This window comes from Gobio gobio (genome assembly GCF_949357685.1).
Source record: "Gobio gobio genome assembly, chromosome: 17".
NCBI classification, from domain to species: Eukaryota; Metazoa; Chordata; class Actinopteri; order Cypriniformes; family Gobionidae; genus Gobio; species Gobio gobio.
In genome coordinates this window covers 9,578,308-9,599,892 of record NC_137110.1, presented here as the reverse complement: position 1 = coordinate 9,599,892, position 21,585 = coordinate 9,578,308, and the positions used below count along the sequence as shown (strand labels likewise).

The 21,585-nt window shown below is 37.4% G+C and overlaps 1 protein-coding gene across 1 annotated transcript; it reads right to left on the bottom strand.

Annotated features, from left to right (window-relative positions):
- Positions 1–2,987: 2,987 nt before the first annotated feature.
- Positions 2,988–20,790, bottom strand: igfn1.3 (immunoglobulin like and fibronectin type III domain containing 1, tandem duplicate 3). Its single transcript, XM_079841174.1, has 24 exons — positions 20,733–20,790; positions 16,484–16,562; positions 16,270–16,392; positions 16,038–16,177; positions 15,049–15,148; positions 14,926–14,967; positions 14,759–14,807; positions 14,421–14,601; positions 14,064–14,177; positions 13,823–13,985; positions 12,929–13,201; positions 11,914–12,330; positions 9,950–10,074; positions 9,625–9,766; positions 9,219–9,512; positions 8,351–8,647; positions 7,380–7,559; positions 7,154–7,282; positions 6,678–6,986; positions 5,398–5,483; positions 5,112–5,304; positions 4,534–4,830; positions 4,098–4,424; positions 2,988–3,620 (listed from the first exon to the last, which is right to left on the bottom strand). The coding sequence occupies exons 2-24, from the start codon at positions 16,530–16,532 to the stop codon at positions 3,616–3,618; spliced, it is 4,035 nt and encodes a 1,344-aa protein (XP_079697300.1). The 5' UTR covers positions 16,533–16,562; positions 20,733–20,790; the 3' UTR covers positions 2,988–3,615.
- Between the last annotated feature and the right edge of the window lie 795 nt (positions 20,791–21,585).

Here is a 21,585-nt window from a genome sequence, read left to right as displayed (position 1 = left end):
CCCATAGGAGCGTTTACTAAAGTTAAGCCCCTATCGACAACAGGACACTTTCAATTTACTTCATGAAATACGACCCATAGGAGCGTTTACTAAAGTTACGCCCCTATCGACAACAGGACACTTTAATTTTAATTCATGAAATACGACCCATAGGAGCGTTTACTAAAGTTAAGCCCCTATCGACAACAGGACACTTTCAGTTTACTTCATGAAATACGACCCATAGGAACGTTTACTAAAGTTACGCCCCTATCGACAACAGGACACTTTAATTTTAATTCATGAAATACGACCCATAGGAGCGTTTACTAAAGTTAAGCCCCTATCGACAACAGGACACTTTCAGTTTACTTCATGAAATACGACCCATAGGAGCGTTTACTAAAGTTGCGCCCCTATCGACAACAGGACACTTTAATTTTAATTCATGAAATACGACCCATAGGAGCGTTTACTAAAGTTAAGCCCCTATCGACAACAGGACACTTTCAGTTTACTTCATGAAATACGACCCATAGGAGCGTTTACTAAAGTTACGCCCCTATCGACAACAGGACACTTTCAGTTTACTTCATGAAATACGACCCATAGGAGCGTTTACTAAAGTTGCGCCCCTATCGACAACAGGACACTTTCAATTTACTTCATGAAATACGACCCATAGGAGCGTTTACTAAAGTTGCGCCCCTATCGACAACAGGACACTTTCAATTTACTTCATGAAATACGACCCATAGGAGCGTTTACTAAAGTTAAGCCCCTATCGACAACAGGACACTTTCAGTTTACTTCATGAAATACGACCCATAGGAGCGTTTACTAAAGTTACGCCCCTATCGACAACAGGACACTTTAATTTTAATTCATGAAATACGACCCATAGGAGCGTTTACTAAAGTTAAGCCCCTATCGACAACAGGACACTTTCAGTTTACTTCATGAAATACGACCCATAGGAGCGTTTACTAAAGTTAAGCCCCTATCGACAACAGGACACTTTCAGTTTACTTCATGAAATACGACCCATAGGAGCGTTTACTAAAGTTAAGCCCCTATCGACAACAGGACACTTTCAGTTTACTTCATGAAATACGACCCATAGGAGCGTTTACTAAAGTTAAGCCCCTATCGACAACAGGACACTTTCAGTTTACTTCATGAAATACGACCCATAGGAGCGTTTACTAAAGTTGCGCCCCTATCGACAACAGGACACTTTAATTTTAATTCATGAAATACGACCCATAGGAGCGTTTACTAAAGTTAAGCCCCTATCGACAACAGGACACTTTCAGTTTACTTCATGAAATACGACCCATAGGAGCGTTTACTAAAGTTACGCCCCTATCGACAACAGGACACTTTCAGTTTACTTCATGAAATACGACCCATAGGAGCGTTTACTAAAGTTGCGCCCCTATCGACAACAGGACACTTTCAATTTACTTCATGAAATACGACCCATAGGAGCGTTTACTAAAGTTGCGCCCCTATCGACAACAGGACACTTTCAATTTACTTCATGAAATACGACCCATAGGAGCGTTTACTAAAGTTAAGCCCCTATCGACAACAGGACACTTTCAGTTTACTTCATGAAATATGACCCATAGGAGCGTTTACTAAAGTTACGCCCCTATCGACAACAGGACACTTTAATTTTAATTCATGAAATACGACCCATAGGAGCGTTTACTAAAGTTAAGCCCCTATCGACAACAGGACACTTTCAGTTTACTTCATGAAATACGACCCATAGGAGCGTTTAAAAGTTGTGCCCCTATCGAAAACAGGACACTTTCATTTTAATGCTTTGATTCCTTTTATTTGCGTCATATTTCGGGTTTTGCATAGCTCAATTGATAGAGCATTGCAAAATACAACATCATGTGATCATGCAATCGTGGGTTCGATCCCAGGGAACACATGGGCTCATAAAGTGTATATGGACTATAAATCAGTGGGGTGGGGTGGGTGTAGTTGTTAATAAAAAAAATGATTTTTTGCTAAATGGAAATATATCAAAGGTGGAAAAAAGTCCACACATTACATTTAAATAAACACGCAGTTTGATTGGTAACGACAGTCATACATCATTTCATGATGACAGACGTAACACAACACTGTCATTATTTTTACGCCAGCTAGAGGGCGCATGACTTTAAAACTTAAACAATGTTTGCAAAAAAGGTGCTTGAAAAATATATTTTTTTGGAGGACAGTCTGATCTTTTCCCTCTGATTTTAGGGATAAGTTATGGGTAGGGTTAGGTTTAGGAGTAAGGATAGGGTTAAGAACATGTTTTTGGACAGGAATGTTGTTCCAGGATCAACAAAATATGTTGATCCAGAAGCATGTCTTACTTCAAATCACAGTGACCCTAGTTTTGCTTTTGTCACTTCTCTGGCCCATTGTATACAGTTCTCTGTTGTATGTGTCTAATCCATTTACAAATCATAGTCAGAACCCACACGACAAAGTGCATTTGTCCTGCGTTAAGTTTGAAGATTTATTTCCATTTGTTTTCAATAAACCTTTTTATATGTACATACTATGCATATAGTATGCACTTGGAGGGACAGATATTTTAGGAAGGGTAGTATAAGTTTTAGTGCTTGGTCAAGTATGCCTTTGAAAGCATTTATTGCAGTGTCAAACTCCGGATTGAGCAGGAAATAATGTTAGGGCAAGGTAATACTTTCATTTGATATAATAGCACTAGATTGTGTCTACTTTTTACTTGTTGTCTTTTGACAGATTTTCAGATATGATCACTTGGTGTTCTGCAAATTACTTGAGGCCACTCCGTGTCTGCGGAGGAGCTGCCAGCTGTCCACTTGACTTAGTCCCTCTCTGACCCGCTACACGCTAACCCATCTGCCACCAGGTTTATATGCATTTCCACATTTACTGCTAGCACGCACTCTCGGCCCTGTAGGGGAAAGTTAATAATGGAAAGCTATAAAGCAAGAACCAACGCCAGGTCTATGAAAAATAAAACACCTTTATGCTTTTTTTCATTTATTTATTTCTTACATTGGGTGACATGTATTTTAAAATGCCTCAGAGTAACATATTTTATACTGATTCTGGAAGTGCTTTTATGGGGAGATTTCAACATTCCTTACTGGTAGGAGAGATGTTTTATGATCATGGTTTATTGCCAACTTCCAATATTTACAAGGAGAGTTATTGCCCAACACTGACATTTGCAAGCAGGTTTACTAGCTATTAAGAGCAAATGTTACTTGTTTTCACTTTTAAGTGTTTATAACCTTTGCCCTTGTGGGGTCACGTAAAAACATAATAGTGTAACATAAATTTGGAGACCAATATGTGAGACAAATTTGGCTTTACACAGTTTTGTCTGAAGTATGTTTGAGGCACTACATATGTGTAATTTACCGATGGCATTCAATGATGGCAAATTACTGACACAAAAATACAATGATCAAATGGGTTACATAAACTCATTGAGATAAGCAAAATATTGGCATAATGAAATCAAAGATTAGCATTTGACATTAATACTCTTAAAATATTTGGCTGAGGTTTTAAATGATGTTTAAATTGAAAATCGAAGATGAATCACCACAGTCTTTCAAATGTCCCAGTTCACTCTGAAAAATAAAAAAAATCAGAAATTATTACTTAAGGACACAATACTTTTTCCAATTTTTATAGTAATGTACAATATATTCACACTACCGTTCAAAAATTTTGGGGTCAGTAAGATAAAATATATAAGTTTCCATAAAAATATTAACCACAACCGCACAACTTGAGATGTTACTTGAGCGCCAAATCAACATATTAGAAGGATTCCTGAAGGATCAATTGACACTGAAGACTAGAGTAATGATGCTGAAAATCACCATGTAATAATCAAAGGGATAAATTGCATTTTGTAATCGTAATAATATTTCACAATATTACTGTTGTTACTGTATTTTTGATCAGATAAGATACTTATTTCTTCAAGATACTTCTAACTTTTGAACAGTAGCATGGGCACAAATGTAAAATGTAGCTCGAACACTTATATAAGTCAGAGTCAAAGTACAGCTGGTATTTTCACACATATTCTGACAACATACCTAAGATTGTCAGCTGTGTGCTGCACTCAGCACGGCCTACAGAGTTTTCTGCCACTACTTTGTATTCGCCGTTGTCTTTGGCACCGACTCTCAAGATGAGCATGGAACAGACGCCACAGGTGTTTGAAATGTAGTAGTTGGTGTTAGTGTTGAGGCTGAGGTTGTTGCGGTACCAGGTGACGTGGGGTGTGGGGTCACCTCTCACCGCACAGCTCATGTAGCACTCATATTTCTCCGGGGTGGCGTGCGTCTTCAGTGGAACCGTGAAAATGGGGGCGGAGTCAAAGTTGCAAGGTTTAGATGGGGCTAAGTTGAGGCTGAACTTTTCTGCGGGAGACAGGAAAGCATGCTAAATAGAACAAAGAATCTTAAGGAGTAGATGTAATATTCTGTATCGAGAGCGGACCAAAAGACGTAAAAGCACCAGCCAGCTCACCTTTCTTCCTTACAATGCCCCATGTTTGGGACTCAGATGGTTCTGAGAGGCCTATGTCATTTTTGGCATACACACGGAACTTATATTCCCTTCCTGGCATGATGTTAACTGCTGTGAAGTTGTTGTTGAACAAGCGGTCAGCGACCGTCTGCCAGGTACGTTTGATGGAGTCTCGTTTCATCACCGTATAGTGCAAGTGATTATCTCGTTTCTCATCAGGGGAAGCATCCCAAGAAACTGTCAATGTGCCAGGGACATTTTCTTCCAGCTCCACTGGGCCAGGTGGCTTGGGATCATCTGCAAATATGCCAGGTATCCACACAACCCATAATATTCCTCAATATTACCTTAGAAATTTTGCCAAGAAGAATGTGTTCCTTGATAAAAAAATTTTTGGGGGGTCCTGGAACGACCCTTGAAATAAGAGGGAAATTATTGATAAGTTTTTGAAGACCCTAAAATCTGATTGGCTGATGTTGTTCCAGGATGAACAAGTACAGTGTGTTTATCCAGAGACACATTCTATGTGCGAAATCACAGTAAGCTAATTAGATTTTGCGTTTAATATTATCTCTCACCTGTCACTCTGATCTCAACACTGAACGTCTCCTGACCCACTATGTTCTTGACGATGATGGTGTAGATCCCAGAGTCGAAACGCTCAGCAGATGGAATCAGGAGCTGAGATGTCCCATCTGCATTGCTCACGGTTACACGTTTGGACACAGGCGTTCCGTCTTTCAGCCAGATTATATTTGGCATTGGGGATGCCTGCAAATGAGATTTAATATTTTGTTAATAAATTCAGTAAGTCATCTGAGGATAGGAAGATATTTTTTTGAGTAAATACCACCATTTTGTTACCTCAAAGTTTATGTTGACCCGAGCAGAATTTTCAGCTCTTACAACCATAAAACTTTTCATTTTGCGACTGGTGAAATTTGGCCTTACTGAAAAAGAGATTTGGAGAGTAGTAAATGTGCTAAAATAAATAATTTCAATCATGACAACTAGTTATATAGTTTTTATTGAATATGGCAATGTTGATGTATTTGGTCTTGGGTACTAGTTCTGCTACGCTGCTGCTGTTGATTATTGCCGCTGCAGAGCAAGTATGAATTTGCTACTGCTAATAAATACACACACACGCTGCTATGAGCATTTACAATAATAAATAGACATATAAATAGACAAATCCCATAGCAGATATAGGCAGGTGGAGCTGGGGGAGGTGGAGGGTGGCGGGAGGTGAACTCTGCAGGACTAGCTTACGGCAAACAAAGAACCAGACTATTTAAATGTTGAGCAAGCAATCTCATTGGCTGTAGGATGGCTCAGTGGTTCATGTAGGTTGTCTACAAACCGGAAGGTTGGTGGTTCGATCCCCGGTTCCACCTGACCAAGTGTCGAGGTGTCCATGAGCAAGACACCTAACCCCAGCTGCTCCCGACGAGCTGGATGGCGCCTTGCATGGCTGACACCGCCGTCGGTGTATGAATGAGTGTGTGAATGGGTGAATGTGAGGCAAAATGTAAAGCGCTTTGGATGGCCGTAGGTCTGTTAAAAGCGCTATATAAATGCAGTCCATAGGATCAGCAGAGGCCAATCAGCTTGTGCCATAAAGTAATGATATGAATGCTTGCAGTTTGCATAAAAAAAAGACCTATCAACATGTTTTAAATATATAGTGTATATATATATATATATATATATATATATATATATATATATATATATATATATATATATATATATATATATATATATATATATATACACTATATATTTCAAACAAATGCAACAGTAAGTCAAAAGTTTGGACGCATACACATTTTATTACTATTATTACTGTTTTCCCCAATTTAGATTAATATTAAAGTTATGAAACCTATAAAAATCTGGGCATCCCTTAACCAACTTTAAGTTCACGTGCATAATAGGCACTCAAAATCATACATTTATAAATCATTAATTAAATAAATATACAATTTTAGAAAATGCAGGGACATTTTGTACTTATTTTTAAGTGTTCTTTGAATCGCTTTGTAATTTGAATTTTAACAAGAACAAGAAAGGTAAATTCAGTGATGCGCATCCAAACTTTTGACTGTAACCATTATACAAAAAATATATTCATATTATACCAGGTGGAGGCATGGCAATGATGTAGTTGTCCAGATCTCGTGATTCCCCGTCACCTCCTTCATTGGTTGCAACTACTCTGACCCAGTACATAGCCATAGACTTGAGGCCCAGAATTGAGTAAGATGTTGTAATGAGTGGGTTGGAATTGCAGCGACCCCACTCTGTGTTCTCAGCTGGCCTTAATTCCACAAAATAACCTTTAGCTTCATCCTGGACACCTTCCTCTTCTTTTGGTTTAGTCCAACTCAAAGACAAAGAGGTATAGGTGGAATCTGTGACTTTCAGGTCAATGACTTTACCAGGGGGTTCTGAAATCCCAAATTGAAGTACAAAAAGGTCAGGGTAGTTCAGTTGTAGAATTATTATTATTTTCCTTGTTTTTTTGTGGTTTTATTTCAGCAGATTTTGAACGCATTTTGCACAACAAAAATACGTATAACATGTTAATATGATAATTGTTTGAGTGTCAACTTACTTTTAGGATCTCGGGCTATCACAAATTCAGAGGGGGTGCTTGGTTCTCCAGCACCAGAGAAGTTGATGGCTGACACACGGAATTCATATTCCATTCCTTCAACAACATCTTTCACATCATACTGTTTGCCTTGGGGAGGACAGTGAGTGAAATAAGCCTAAGTAAAAGTCTAGCATGTTTTATAGAACTATATGGTAGTACAAAAATATATTAGAAAAAAAACAACCTTTGATTGGCTCTTCAGGGGGGTTCACTTGGCCCCATAAGTTGCTGCCCCGTTTGCGTTTCTCCATATTGTAGCCGACAATGTTGGTTCCACCGGTGTTGGTAGGAGGTGACCATGCCAAAGTAATGCAGTTCTTGAAGGCACTGACCACTTTGGGGGTAGATGGTGGTCCAGGATATGCTGTAACAAACGAGTCATTTTAATATAACAGTTCCTTTAGGATTGAATTTAATCAAATTGCAATTTTTCTGATAAAAGTTGATTGCAATTTAAAATGTTTGCCAGGTTTGCTGTGCTTGTGTTTACGGCTGCACAATTTGGCCAGAAATTGTGAAGTATATATCAATATGTCTTTAAAATACAACAACAATAATAATGATAATAATAATATTACAAATACATACAAATGCTAAACAATAAGAACTACTGTATTTATAAGCGCTCCTCATTACAAGTTTGGTAAGATGCATGTTGTAAGCGACCCAAACTTGACCGATCATGAGCTGATTGTGTGTAATTTAACACAGTGCTGGGCTTTACTCTGAAACTCACAGCACATTTAATTAAATCATCGCCTTTGCGATTTGATAGTCATAATCACAATTTTTGTTTTATTTTAATTAGTTTTGCAGCCCCAAATTTCTGTGATAATCTGTGTTTATTTTACAATTTCAGTAAGATCTTAATGCTGTACTTAAAGGGATAGTTCAAAAAAATGAAAATTCTGTCATCATTTACTCACCCTCAAGTTGTTCCAAACCTGTATACATTTCTTTGTTCTGCTGTACACAAAGGAAGATATTTGGAAGCAAGCAGATCTGCTTGGTTACAAACATTCTTCCAAATATCTTCCTTTGTGTATAGCAGAACAAATACATTTATACAGTTTAACTTGAGGGTGAGTAAATGATAACATAATTTTCATTTTTGGGTGAACTACCCCTTTAAGATCCAAACACATGAAATCTCACCTTTGGTGCCAGCTTGAATGTCATTTGTCTCAAAAACATCACTGGTTCCCTCTGCAGTCAGGGCCCTGATGCGATAGCAGTACTTCCTTCCGTGGTCCACATCAGTGTCCTTGTAATGGGGCTCTGCGGGGATGTTTCCAATCTTCGTCCAGGAGTTGCGTCCAATTTGGTTACGCTCCAAATAGTAGTTCAGTATAGGAGAACCACCATCATCTTTTGGGGGCCTCCACTTGAAATCTACACAGGATGCTGAGGCGTCTAATACTTCAACAGGTCCCATTGGGTTGGTAGGGTTAGCTGAAGTGCAAGAAAGAAATACTGGGTTCTTGTTTGTCTTTTTTTGTATTATGTATAATGGATTATGAATCGAATTATATTTGCAAATTCTAATGGGGAATTTTTGTTCCCCCTTTACTGTGTATACCCAGCTAACAAAAATATATTCTAAAAACATTTTCTTAATGTTCCTATTAAGTTATGAAAACTTTCATTCGAAATGTTCTCTGAAAGTTCACAACATCCTTTTTTTGGTTATGCGAAACATAAGAAAACATTACATTTTACCATACATTATGGGAATGTTACTTTTGAGTGTTACTTTTTCTGAACATTCTGAAACAAGTAGTAGCATTTAAAGAATGTTAGATGAACATCCAACTAAAACATATTCGAAAAGAAATGCTCCATGTGTGCTTTATTACATTATTAAAGACCAGATGACTTTGAACGACATTCTATTAACCTTACTGGAAGAATATTTTTGTTCATAACTTTCCAGAACACTATCTCCATGAGAACTTTCCCTGTTATCTACGAACACAGCATTCTTCTTAATTACATGATATTACATGGTCTTTCATTTACCAACCTAGAACGATGAGTCTTGAAAGAGCTTCAATGGTTCCAAACTCGTTTTTGAGCTTCAGCTTTACTTCTCCACTGTCTTTGCGTTGACACTTCACAAGTAGAAGGCGACTGTGACTGGCCGATTTCTCAATCCGGATGTGATTATCCTCAAGCAGCTCCTCACCCTCATTGTACCACTGCACTTTCATTGGCTCGCGACCCACAAAGTCCAGTTTGAAAGTTGCATTTTGGCCAACCTTGATTATCACTGGCTCTGAGAATTTAGCTAGGTCATCAGGATTCATCCTTGGGGGATCTGAAACACAATATACAATAGATTTTCATTGTAAAGCTACTAAATTGTTTATCAAAAAATGCACCTCCATATTTTACATTATCAGCTGAGGAATAATAACAAATGTTATTACCTTCCACGACCAATATGGCCTCAGTTTTACGTCCGTCTGCCTCAAATCGGTACTTTCCATTGTCCTCCTCTGTGCAGTTTGATAGAATTATTTTATGGACTGCTCCATCTTTGACAATCTTCAAATCATCTGTGGCTGTTATCTATACAGATATTTCAACAGAATTTTTGCTTACTGGATAAAATCACTGCTCTAGATCATGTCTAAATGAATAATATTGATTTGTGTATTGGTAATGTAGATAACTATTACACTGGAGCATTATAAACTTACTTATAATGTAAGACACAGCATTATAAACTTTCCTTATTGAAGAAAAGCTTACCTCTTTTCCATCTTTATACCAAATGCCATCACACTTCTCACTACTGAGCTTGCACTCCATTTCAGCTGACTGACCAATGATGGCATGAGCATCTGACAGCCCACTGATGAAGTGAACTCCCGGGTCTGAACAACAGGTGCATTGACAACAGATTGACAAATAGTTCTACTTATATCATAAGAAAAATTGTGCATTGACCAGTCTACAGAAGTGCATGAATTTTATTCTGTTTGGTCCCGCTATTGCTTGCCGCATGTGCATTTTTCTCTGATGTGCACAGAACACTGTCCTAAAATACCCTGAAAGTGTTTCCAGCATTGCTATTCATTTGTGATTTTAAAAACATACAGGGAAATTGATGTCTGATTCCCAAGTTAATGACTCTTATGAGTTAATGGCTCTTTTTAGTGAATTGTTAGGTATTCGCTAAAACGTAACATTAAAGAGTTACTCCCATTAGCGTAACCGAATGGGGGCTCGTCCGGTATCTGAACCTGGGACCTCTCGCAAATGAAGCAAGCGTGTTCATTTCTTGTTTTTTAATTGGTAATATTAACTCTTTTAATTTCAGTGCTACCACGGGATCTGATTCCTGCGCAGGGGGAAAAACAGACTCCCCTCTTCACGAGTCGTTTCACTGTATGGCCCCTCACCTACTTCCTACTCACACACGGATGGAGGTTCCTCTGGCAAAATATCAAGATCAATTTAATGGCCAACATTTTAATCACTGACTTTGTTGCGGAGCACGAAACAGGTATTTAAAACATTTTCTTTTTTTTCTCTCGAAACAGTCTTAGAATTAAGGAAAGCCTCAGTGTGAGGTTCCATAATCCTCTCTTTTCACACTTAATTTCCCTTTTACACAACATAATAAAAAAAAAAAACATAAAGCCCAACCAGTGAAGTCTCCCAGCAAGCAATTTTGCATTTAAAAGACATCTAATAGCTGTCCAAACACAGCCCTGACTTCCAGGCTAAAACAAGGCAAAATTTGGGCTGTCAGTGAATATTTAATAGATGTCTAACCATAGCCCAAGAATCATCAATTTCAAAGAAATGAAACCAAACACCTTGCAATCACTGTTGACTTTGCTTACATGATGGAATATCAAACATTTAGCACGTTGTTTTGGCAAAAACGACATGTGACCGAATTCAAGGTTATTTTGTCTAGAAGTGGGTTACTCATAGCCTAACTGTATCGGGTCTATATAGTTAATCAAGAGGGTGAAATGATGGCTATTGCTTGCTGCGATTACTCTTGAGTGAATGACTAGTATGAGCACTTTCTATTTAGTGGATTAAAAACATATAGCATGGATAGAAGCCTTGAATCCCGAGCTAATGATGAGACATTTGAGCTGGTTCTTTGTCATAAACATACAGTGCAACCAGTATATCTGATTCTCGAGTGAAAAAACTCTTTTGAGTCCTGTCTATTTTTGTGAACTAAAAACATACACTGTGGCTATGTCCGAAAGCACATACTCTCTTGGTACATTTGATGGCACTTGGTACTATTATGAGCACTTTCTATTTAGTGGATTAAAAACATATAGCATGGATAGAAGCCTTGAATCCCGAGCTAATGATGAGACATTTGAGCTGGTTCTTCGTCATAAACATAAAGTGCAACCAGTATATCTGATTCTCGAGTGAAAAACTCTTTTGAGCCCTTCTTATTTAGTGAATTAAAAACATACACTCTGGCAATGTCCGAAAACACATACTCTCTTGGTACATATTTTGAATAAGTAAAAGGAAAAGTATGTTATCTTGGTTGCAGCTTGTGACCAGAAAAGCCTGAATCCTGAGCTAATGATTAATTTGAGCTGATTCTTTTTTTGTGAATCAAAAATATATAGCGCGCCCAGTGATATCCAATTCAAGAGCTAATGAGCCGATTCCATTTAGTGAAAAATTTACTCAGATCACAAAAGAATGGTAAATCAGTCTCTTACCGATAATGGTGTCTTGGATTAACGGCCCAGTCCTCACTCTCTTCTTTGGCTCCTCGCTGGGTGTCTCTTCCTCTGGTGGAGGGGGAGCAGCTTCCTCTGGTTCTAGTTGTTCCTCCACCTCCGGCTCAGGTTCTGGCTCTTCTACTACACCTTCAGAGTCTGGCTTGGGTTCTGGTTTAGGTTTGGGTTTAGGTTTAGCCTTTGGTTTCGGTGCTTCCGGCACAGCGGTTTTCTCCTCTGCTGATTTCTGTTCCTTCTCAGCCTGAATCTGTTTCAGTTGCTCCATCCTTTCCTCACGCTCCTTCTGCAGCTTCTCCTGTTGCTCCGCCGCAATCTTGATCAGGTCTGCGCCTCCACCTCCTGCTTTAGTGGTTTTGCGTGCTGCCTTCTTGCCCCTCTGGTTCGGATCTGGGTCAGCTGTTCCAAGGGCAGACCAACATAGGAATGAGGTGTTAATATTCTGGTCATTGAGTGGAAAACTTGCTGGATGTCTACATGACACTACACACGTACATCCAGCTCTCAATGATATAATGGACATACATGGTCGTTTGAACAATGCAAGCAATCAGTTTCCTTTTGAGCTCATTATTCGTTTAGATTTGAAACATTGGTTACACTTTATTTTACAGTATGTGTACTTACAGTGTACTTACCTGGTAATATAAGGTAAATACTAGGGTTGGGTTCAGGGTTAGTACCTAGTTAAAACCCAGTTATTGTAATTGCTATAATAAATTGCTATGATAAAATAAAGTGCTTATTGCTATTTCAAAATGAATAATTTATTAGTGCTTGTCAGGTTGGTCCAATCAATGAATCAACTATTGTGCTACCTAATCGTTCATTCATTAGAATCGTTTTGCTAGAATGTGAACAAAATAGTTTAATTTTGAATTTGTAAATCAAATTAATAAAGTTTATTTTAACTGGGAGTTAAAGAGCTCACACTTTTACATGTTTATCAGTTAATCCGATTAATGTAATATGGGTGATTATCTGAATTTGATCTTACGGTCCACTATCAGCCAGGCGTTACAGGACTTCATCCCAGCCACAGCTGCATAGATGCCTTTGTCCACTTGCATACAGTCCTTCACCACCAGTCTATGGATTAGCATGTCCTCAGAGACAGAGATGTCATACTTTTCACCATGTTCCAGGGGAACGTTCTTGCCTAACCAAGAGATCTTGGGGATTGGAGCTGATAAGACACATTCAAACATGGCATCCTCTCTTTCTATAGCCTTCACTTCCTGAATCTTTACCAAGAAGTCTGCCGCTGGAACTGCAAAGGTAAAGACATACAAAAAAGAAGCATGCTTTAACCTAAAACTGTACTTTATGTGGTAACATATAAATTAACTAGTTTGATAAACCTGAATAGCATTAATAAAATAGCCAATAGTTTTCATACAATATATAATTGGTTCAAAAATAAAATCCTGCCATTGTTTATTCACCCTCATGCTGTTCTATCTTGTTGCATTTTCTCCCTTCTGTGAAACACAAGATGTTTGAGCTGAATGGCCAAGCTCCTTTTCCATTCAGTGAAATTGGATGATTTATTATAAACTGTCAAATCCCCCCCCAAAAACACCCTAAAATACAAAAATGTAAATTGCCATTGCATTCATGGTTTGAATTTGAAAGTGCAAATGAGATTTGAAAGCTACTGTGGTGATTCCAGTGTGTAATGATTTAAATTTCAGGTTGTTCAACATACAAATCATGTCTTTTGTCATGTTATATCACTATCCATTTTCATTTACATTCGCCTCAATGTTGTGTTTCACAGATGAAAGAAATTCCTTAACATTATGGAAAGATATGAGGGTGAGTAAATGCTGACAGAATGTTAAACACATTAAAAACACTACATATATCTTTGTAAATGCTTAAAGCTCACTTTTAAAGTCAGTGGAGAAGACATTGACCCCCTCAATATCGACTTGATACAATCCAGCATCTTCTGGATTCAAACCATTTACACTAAAGATGAATTTTCTGCCGACTTGACGCAAAGAATGCTTCTCATCTGTTTCATTGGTAAATGGAACCATAACACCATCCTGTGACAAACAAAGTGAAATGTTTTATTTTTATATGACTGTAAAATGAAGTTATTGAAAATGTGTGTGTTGTTTAACCTTGAAGAGAAAGATTCTGGCAGTGGGATCTTTGAGATCCATCTCAAATTCGAATTCGGCACATCCGGGCGTCTTGATTTCAATATGTTTCAGGTTGGCCAGGTGTTCAATGTACTGTTGGAGGAAAAGCAAGTTAAAAACATACATTTGAACCTTTCAAAAGATGCCTCGGAGGCTAGATTTACATGCACATTTAGCACATGCACTTCTTGGGCATTAATAGTAATAGCGACCATTGAGGTATTTCACATGTCACGTGATGAATTCGGATAAGCCTTAGCAAGACCTTTTTTAATGAGGTGTATCAGTATACTTCAATGATACATAATGATTTTTCATGGTCCATTTGTAATGCACCTGCGACTGCTGCTCCTCTATTTCCCTCTTCTTCTCATTCAGTTTCTTCAACATCCCGCGGAAGTCAGTGACCCCATATTCAATGCAGATACGTTCATAGTCTTTCTTATCAGCGCTCAATAACAGTTCCCAAAACTTCTCGTCAACTTCTCCATCTTTCCTCTCTTCCTTTTTCTCGTTTCTACAAACACAAAACACCATGAACGCGCCTTCCCGGGACATCCAGGGTCAGGCTGGACACATGCAGCTGCTTAGCATTTCAACAAACAGATAAACAGACCATTCAAAATGCAAAAGTTGTGCTAGCTTCATCATTGGTATGATCAGCAAGAACTTACCGAGTCTTCAGGGTCTTTTTTAAATCGACTACTGCTTTTTCTCGTTGTTCTGAAAATAAATAGAGTTGCGCTATTCATTTTTATTCTCTAGGAGAGGTTGTATTTAAAATATATATATATATTTTTTTTGCTTCAATGATTCACTCAAGACTTGAATGCAAACAGACCTATACGTGCCTCCTGCATTGCTTTGCTCTTCTTGAACCCAACTGAAAAGAAAAATGTGTTTTTCTCAGCACAGCTGTGGCAGATTCATTGTAGGTACAATTGGAAGAGGTTTTACTACTGACCTTCAATCACATTGAGTGTAACTGTGACTATAGCACGTCCATACTCATTACTTGCATAACATTTGTACGTGTCTGCCTGGTCAACTCCAACATTGGGCATCTATTAGACACAATTTGGTTTTTATTAATAATACTGGTTTTAATTAATAATAACACAAAAGCAAATGTAAGTAAAAGCTGTTCCTAAGTTAGAATTACATGGCTTTAGGTTTGGCTATATATTGTGGCCCTTTTCTTTTTCAGCATGGCAATGCATGAACCCCATTGAACACTATTTGGGTGAAGTAGAATCCATTTGTAAATTAAAAGTGTTTGATAACTTTTTTGGCCATCTAGTGTAGATTTATGAAGATGTTTTTTATGCAAATTAACTCTTTCCCTACCAAAATTGAATTTTCCGTAATTTGTGAGAAAACGCTTCCCAGCCAAACACAGAATTTTTTCCGGGTTTCCGTTTTTTCACTGTTATACGCTGGTGGCACTATGACACATGTTCTGAAAGAATACTGCATCTCCTGATCAAAGTACATACGAAGTTGCAGAGACAGGCAATATCATATGTAATCAAATGCATACGTGATCTCCAACAGCTTATAAATCAAAACTGCAATGTTACCGAATTAAATGTTGACCCAGGACGAGCTACAGGATTGTGCAAGCATTAGGGGTGTTGATGAACTCAATTTACTCCATTTATGTTTTGATCCTCATTCTGAATCCGATCCAGATGCAGTCTTTGACAAAATATGATTTTCTCAACTCAAAATATAGCTTTTTTAATGAAACTTACCATATTCAAGTGTGAATAAAAAAAAAGAATGCATGAAGCTAGAATAAAACAAATATGTATTCATACAACAAAATATTCTGGGGGCCATGAAATATTTGTGAAAATGATCAAAAACGCTGGCGATGTCTGTCAACTTTTTTTTTAAAAGCTGGCGGGGAAAGAGTTAATGCTGTTGTTGAAATTACAGACAAAACTGCACCTGTAATTGATGTTCTCTGGAGACTGGATCATACGAAACAATATATCTTGTCGGATCAGAAGTATCTCCATTGTTTCGAGCCCACGTCACGGTTGGTGTTGGATCTCCAGTGATGATGGCTTTGAAAATTGCAAGCTTCCCTGTGAGAGGGTTTAACAAAGTCAGTAGAGTACTTCTGAAAAATAATCATTATGCTTTTTTTTAACATTAAAGATGCTTTGAGCTGCTGTACCTTCCTGAATAGTCAAGGCGATGGGTTTGCGGGAGAAATCAGGATGAGATTTTCCTGCCGGGATTTCCTCCACAAACTGTGTGATCATTACTCCTGGGACTTTAGATCGCTTCTTAATGGCCACTGAGAAATCAAAAGAGAACATAAAGTTAAAAGCTGTGAAACTTTACACATTGAATCAATGGCTTTTAAAAAAAAACCTGAAAGTATCTACCTTGCCCAGGAGCAGTGGGTTCCTCTTCCTTACTTTTTGCAAATTTCATCTTGGCATGTGGTATTCAGAGAACTCAGTCCTGTGGGATGAGTAACATTAGTGATCAAAAATTCATTAGATCCATAAACTTTGAACTACGGTATTAAAGGAATAGTTGATCCAAAATCACACACAAAAAAGAATAGTCTGTCATTTTTTACTCATTATATTATTTCAAACCTGTATGACTTTCTTTATTCTACAAGGGAAAAAATACATGGGGTATTTTGAAGGGTCTTTACAAAAGGAATCTTTTACTCTATTTCATACTCCGCTAACTCAAGAACTGCTATGACCGGACCATTAAGTCAGTGGTTTGAACTCAAGAATTGGATCAGAGAGCAAATTGTTCTTTTGAGCTGGTTCTTTTCAACGAACCAATTGATTCGGTTCACAAATCGGTCAAAATGATTTGTTCACAGATGGACTGATTTGTGGAGTAATAGAACCAATGAACCTCATTGAATCAATGGTTCTCAAGTTCAGCTCATTGGAGTTGAAAACTATGAGTGAGTAATAAATTCACTTTTGGTCTCTTCAGATGTGGCCACTATGAATTGTATGGATATTTTGGTAGCACTTTATTTTACAGTCCAGTTTCGCATGCATGTTTATTGTAGTAATGACACTATCTGAGTAATAACTAGGTACTAACCCTGAACATAACCCCACAACCTAGCCTTAAAGCATTTAGTTACCTTGCACTACTCAGTACTTTTTTGGGTAAGACCGATATTTTTTTCTGTTGCACAAAAATAAAATTATAAGGGTTTGAAACGTCAAATAATGTAAAGATTTTTGGGGGGATTTATTTAATTATTTATTTTGGGGTATTTAAAATGTGAATTTGACCAAAACCCAGTACTGTCCTTTATATAGGTTTGATGAGGAAACAGTTGAATTTTTCACGTTTTGTGATTTGTTGTGAAATTAGGGCAATTCCCCACATTAGTTGCATTTGAGAAAAGTGCTAGATGTGGTTCTGGTGAGAAATCGTAATGAATATTTGACTGCGATCATGTCTGTTCCCTGATGCAGGAAGCATGGAGCTTAGCCGCAGGGTTAAGCTAAGAGCTTCTGTCAGCTTTTCTCTGCAGCAACATGAACACTCCAGCTGTCTAGAATGTAATTCATGGGCCAGTCACAGGGAAAAAAAGCTGGCAACAGTGTCACTTACACCGATCCGCAACCTCAGGATTTAAGCAATATGTCTACTACAGGAATGTAATGCTGACACATTTTGAGTAAACCTCACATCTCCTGAAGTCTCTATTAGATGGGATGAGAGTGAGACAATAATTGTGTCTGGAGGTGGTGGCTGTAAAATAGTGAGAGATGTTTTCCTTGGATTACACCTTGGGTTTTATCGACACTAGAGCTTCTTTTTGCCAGAAAGTCTTGTTAGTTTTGTTTCTGGTGAACTGAAGAGTGGTTGTGACCCTACAGAACGTGTGGCCATGGATATTGAATGAAAACCTAAACTGTTGAAAGAAGATTCAGAGATTTCAAAAGTTCATGTATTTAAATGAATCAAATGCAGTACTGGAATTGATTCAGAATGAAGTGTTTTTGAGAAGAGCATGATAAAGATGGATTGAAATTGCTGCTTTCTGTAGAGTAGTGATTTAAAGTGACAGTAAATTGAGGACTTCACTTCTCAATTAACACTATATGCGGCCGCTGTGTGAGTCAAGTAGCCCTGCATGTTTTTGTCTGTTATAGGTCACATAGCTCATAAAACTATCCATCAAAATACATGTGACGCACATTCTCATCTTAAATGCAGAGTGCTAACATTTTTCAAGAGCTCTATTTCTCCTCAATCTCCCGTGATTGTAATACTATTCCCAGATGTGTTTCATAACTGCTAGATTGAAAGGAAAGGTTTCATAATCAATATGAATGGTTTTCCTTTAATATTTAGGTGTAGTTGTGTATATGAATAAAAAAAGAATCAAAGAATTTGGGATCGGTAAGATTTTTTAAATGTTTTTGAAAGAAGTCTCTTCTGCTCACCAAGGCTGCATTTATTTGATCAGAAATACTGTGAAATATTACAAAATAAAATAGTAGTGTTTTTTTTGAATATATATTTAAAGTGTGATGTATTCCTATGTGTTGCCAAGCTGAATTTTCAGCATCATTACTCCAGTCTTCATTGTCACATGAGCACTCAAAAACCATGCTGATTTGCTGCTCAAGAAACATGTTTATTATCATCAGTATTGAAAACTATTGTGGACAATTTCTATTTAGGATATTTTATTGAATAGAAAGTTCAAAAGAACATCATTTATCAAAAATAGACAGCTTTTGTAACATTATTCACTATACCGGTCAAAAGGGTCAGTAAGAATTCAGCAAAATGCAGCAAATCAGCATATTAGACGAATTTCTGAAGGATGCTGAAAATTCAGCTTTGCCAACACAGAAATAAATTACATTTTAAAATGTATTAAAATAGAAAACAGTTATTTAAAATTTGTATAATATTTTACGATGTTACAGTTTTTACTGTATTTTGGATCAAATAAATGCAGCCTTGGTGAGCAGAAGAGACTTAAAAACATTAAACAAATCTTACTGATCCCAAACTTGTGAACAGCAGTGTACATATATACACATACACACACACACACACACACACACGCACGAACGAACGAACAAACACATATACAAATACAATACATACTGTACATAGAGGCATAGAGTCCGACTGCTCGCATTATAATCAAACTACTATAAATTAGGAGTTGATTTATAGTGTAAGCAGTACATCAAGATAAGTTTATCTGCAGACAGCTTCTTATCAGGGATAACCATATTTGTAGGAGATGAAAAATAGCCATGCCTAGCAACTGAGACATGATTGATTTATAAATATGCCCAAGGGAGGCCTAGAAAGGGTCTCGAGTCCTAAGACGTCAACCCCCAACTAATGGAGGCAAGGCTCCTCTTACTGCTCTGACAATTTTTATGTCAGATTTTATGACTTATTGAATTATCTTTTCCCCTTCTCTGCTTACCCTGCTCTTAGGATTGCCTGTGGTATTTTACAGGGATAGACCAGTGCATAAACAACATATTGAGACAGGTTATCAATTATTGGTCTTATCATCATTACTCATTTACGTAAGGATAAATGTACATTTGTTATTGTCTATGACATATGCATACTTTTTTATTACATACGGTATGCAATTATGAATTCATTAAAATAGTCTATATTGTGAAAATATTGTTATTTGTTTTCTCCATCAATTCTGACCTATTTTCAGCATTATATTTTCCCTAACCCATTAAAATGAATTTAGTATAATCGACCAGCATTCTCAGAGTCGGTGGTTGCAGCGTGATTTGGGACCAATAAAAATAAAATAATGGCGTAAAATAAAGATTGCTGACATTTACAGATCAATGTAAGAGCTGCATGTCATACACGATGCTCCAAACTAAGAAAATGAATGGTGTAGCATCATGTCATTATAAATTAATAATAGGAAACCACTTTGAAGGGAATAGAGACCATCATGAAAAATGCCTCTGTTCATTTTAGTGGGAATCTAACATTTATCTAGCATCTCTACTTGTGTCTAGAAATAAAAATCACAAAAAAATATTGGTAACACTTTACTTAAAGCCTTTATGTGTAATGCTTTATAATGGTATTGAAATGTATGTTATAATACATCATAAAAAATGCATTATATTTGCAGATTCCTTGTTACATCTGAAATTGGTTGTTTGTCATGTGTTTTAATGCATTATACTTTCTAAAGGTGTGTTCAGTGAATAGATGCAATTATTCATGAGACCATTCAATGCATTATAAGGTGCATTACACAGCATAATTAATGCATTAAAATACTTTTATAATGCATTATATGTAAAGGCTTACCAAAATATTTGACCCATTGGCTATAACAATCAATACATGCTTTTTTTTCTTGCAAAAATGATCATACAGTAGGTGCCACAAAATTTTGCATCTAAATTTAATGAAGATGCTTTCCGAAAAAGCAAAAAAATCAATACATAGTTATGGTCAGAGCAGGCTTTAATCCAATGATATGCAGTAATCCAGGGCCATCATTAACACTTCAGGCAACCCCAACCTGTGCTGATTGGCCAGGTGCATTACTCTTTGTGCATATCCCAGCTATAATGTAGCATAATTGTATAAATACTAAAATTTGCATTGGCTACTTACTTTGTGACTTGTGCCCCGTGCTCTTTGTTCAGCTTTGAGTGTTGACTTCACCTTTACTACCCAGCTTGAGATGGTCCTCAAGGTGTCCTGTTGCTCCTTAGGGGTGTTGGCTGAGGGATAGGCTTACCCTTGAGCACTGATCAAAGACATGAGTGTGATCAGGATCTGTGACTCCTCCCTTAGATATGGGATCAGGCTGGAGAATGAAGCTTAGAGGGTCTTATAAACTATCCACTGAAAAAGAAACTCCAGGAGCAAACACGCAGAGCAGCAGCGACAGCGGTGGAAGCAGCTTCCCCATGATGTGAGAAAGGTAAGCTTGTGCTTCTCAGAATAATGTGCAGGAGCCTCGAACCTACTGATATCAATGAGTTAATTCTAAAAAATTGTGTATCATTTGGCGTTATAATTGTTAAAAATGCTGCATGGTCATATGAGTCCGTATGAGTACCATATGAGTTCTCACTTTTAGATGAAAAAGCCATTGTTTTGGAGATAAGTGATTCTTAATGATTTAAGGGGTTCCATTAACTTTTAATTGGCCAAGACTGAAAATCCTGTGCTTGCTGGATACGAGTTTAAAATTACAATGGTATGGTCAGGCCAGGGCGTTATGGCCCAAATATGGATCAGAAGAGACAGTGAGGTTATAACTCATCATGATATAGTGACCCTTAAGTCTTGACATATGCACATGGGCACATACATAACTACGCCACAGGAGCACCGTACTGATGTTACATTTGCTGTACACTGTCAGGCCATTTAAAAAATGTAGTGGCAGTAAAATACTCCAAATATAACGTGGACAGCATGTTCAGGCTTTTAAGTACTCACTTTTAAGTGAGACTTT

Coding starts and splice junctions, on each gene's coding strand:
- igfn1.3 (XM_079841174.1), bottom strand. CDS start 16,532: ATGAAATTTGCAAAAAGTAAGGAAGAGGAACCCACTGCTCCTGGGCAA. Junction 10,075..11,913: donor AATCCAAGACACCATTATCG/GTAAGAGACTGA, acceptor CCTGTTGTTCAG/ACCCGGGAGTTCACTTCATC. Junction 4,831..5,111: donor TGTTGAGATCAGAGTGACAG/GTGAGAGATAAT, acceptor GCATATTTGCAG/ATGATCCCAAGCCACCTGGC.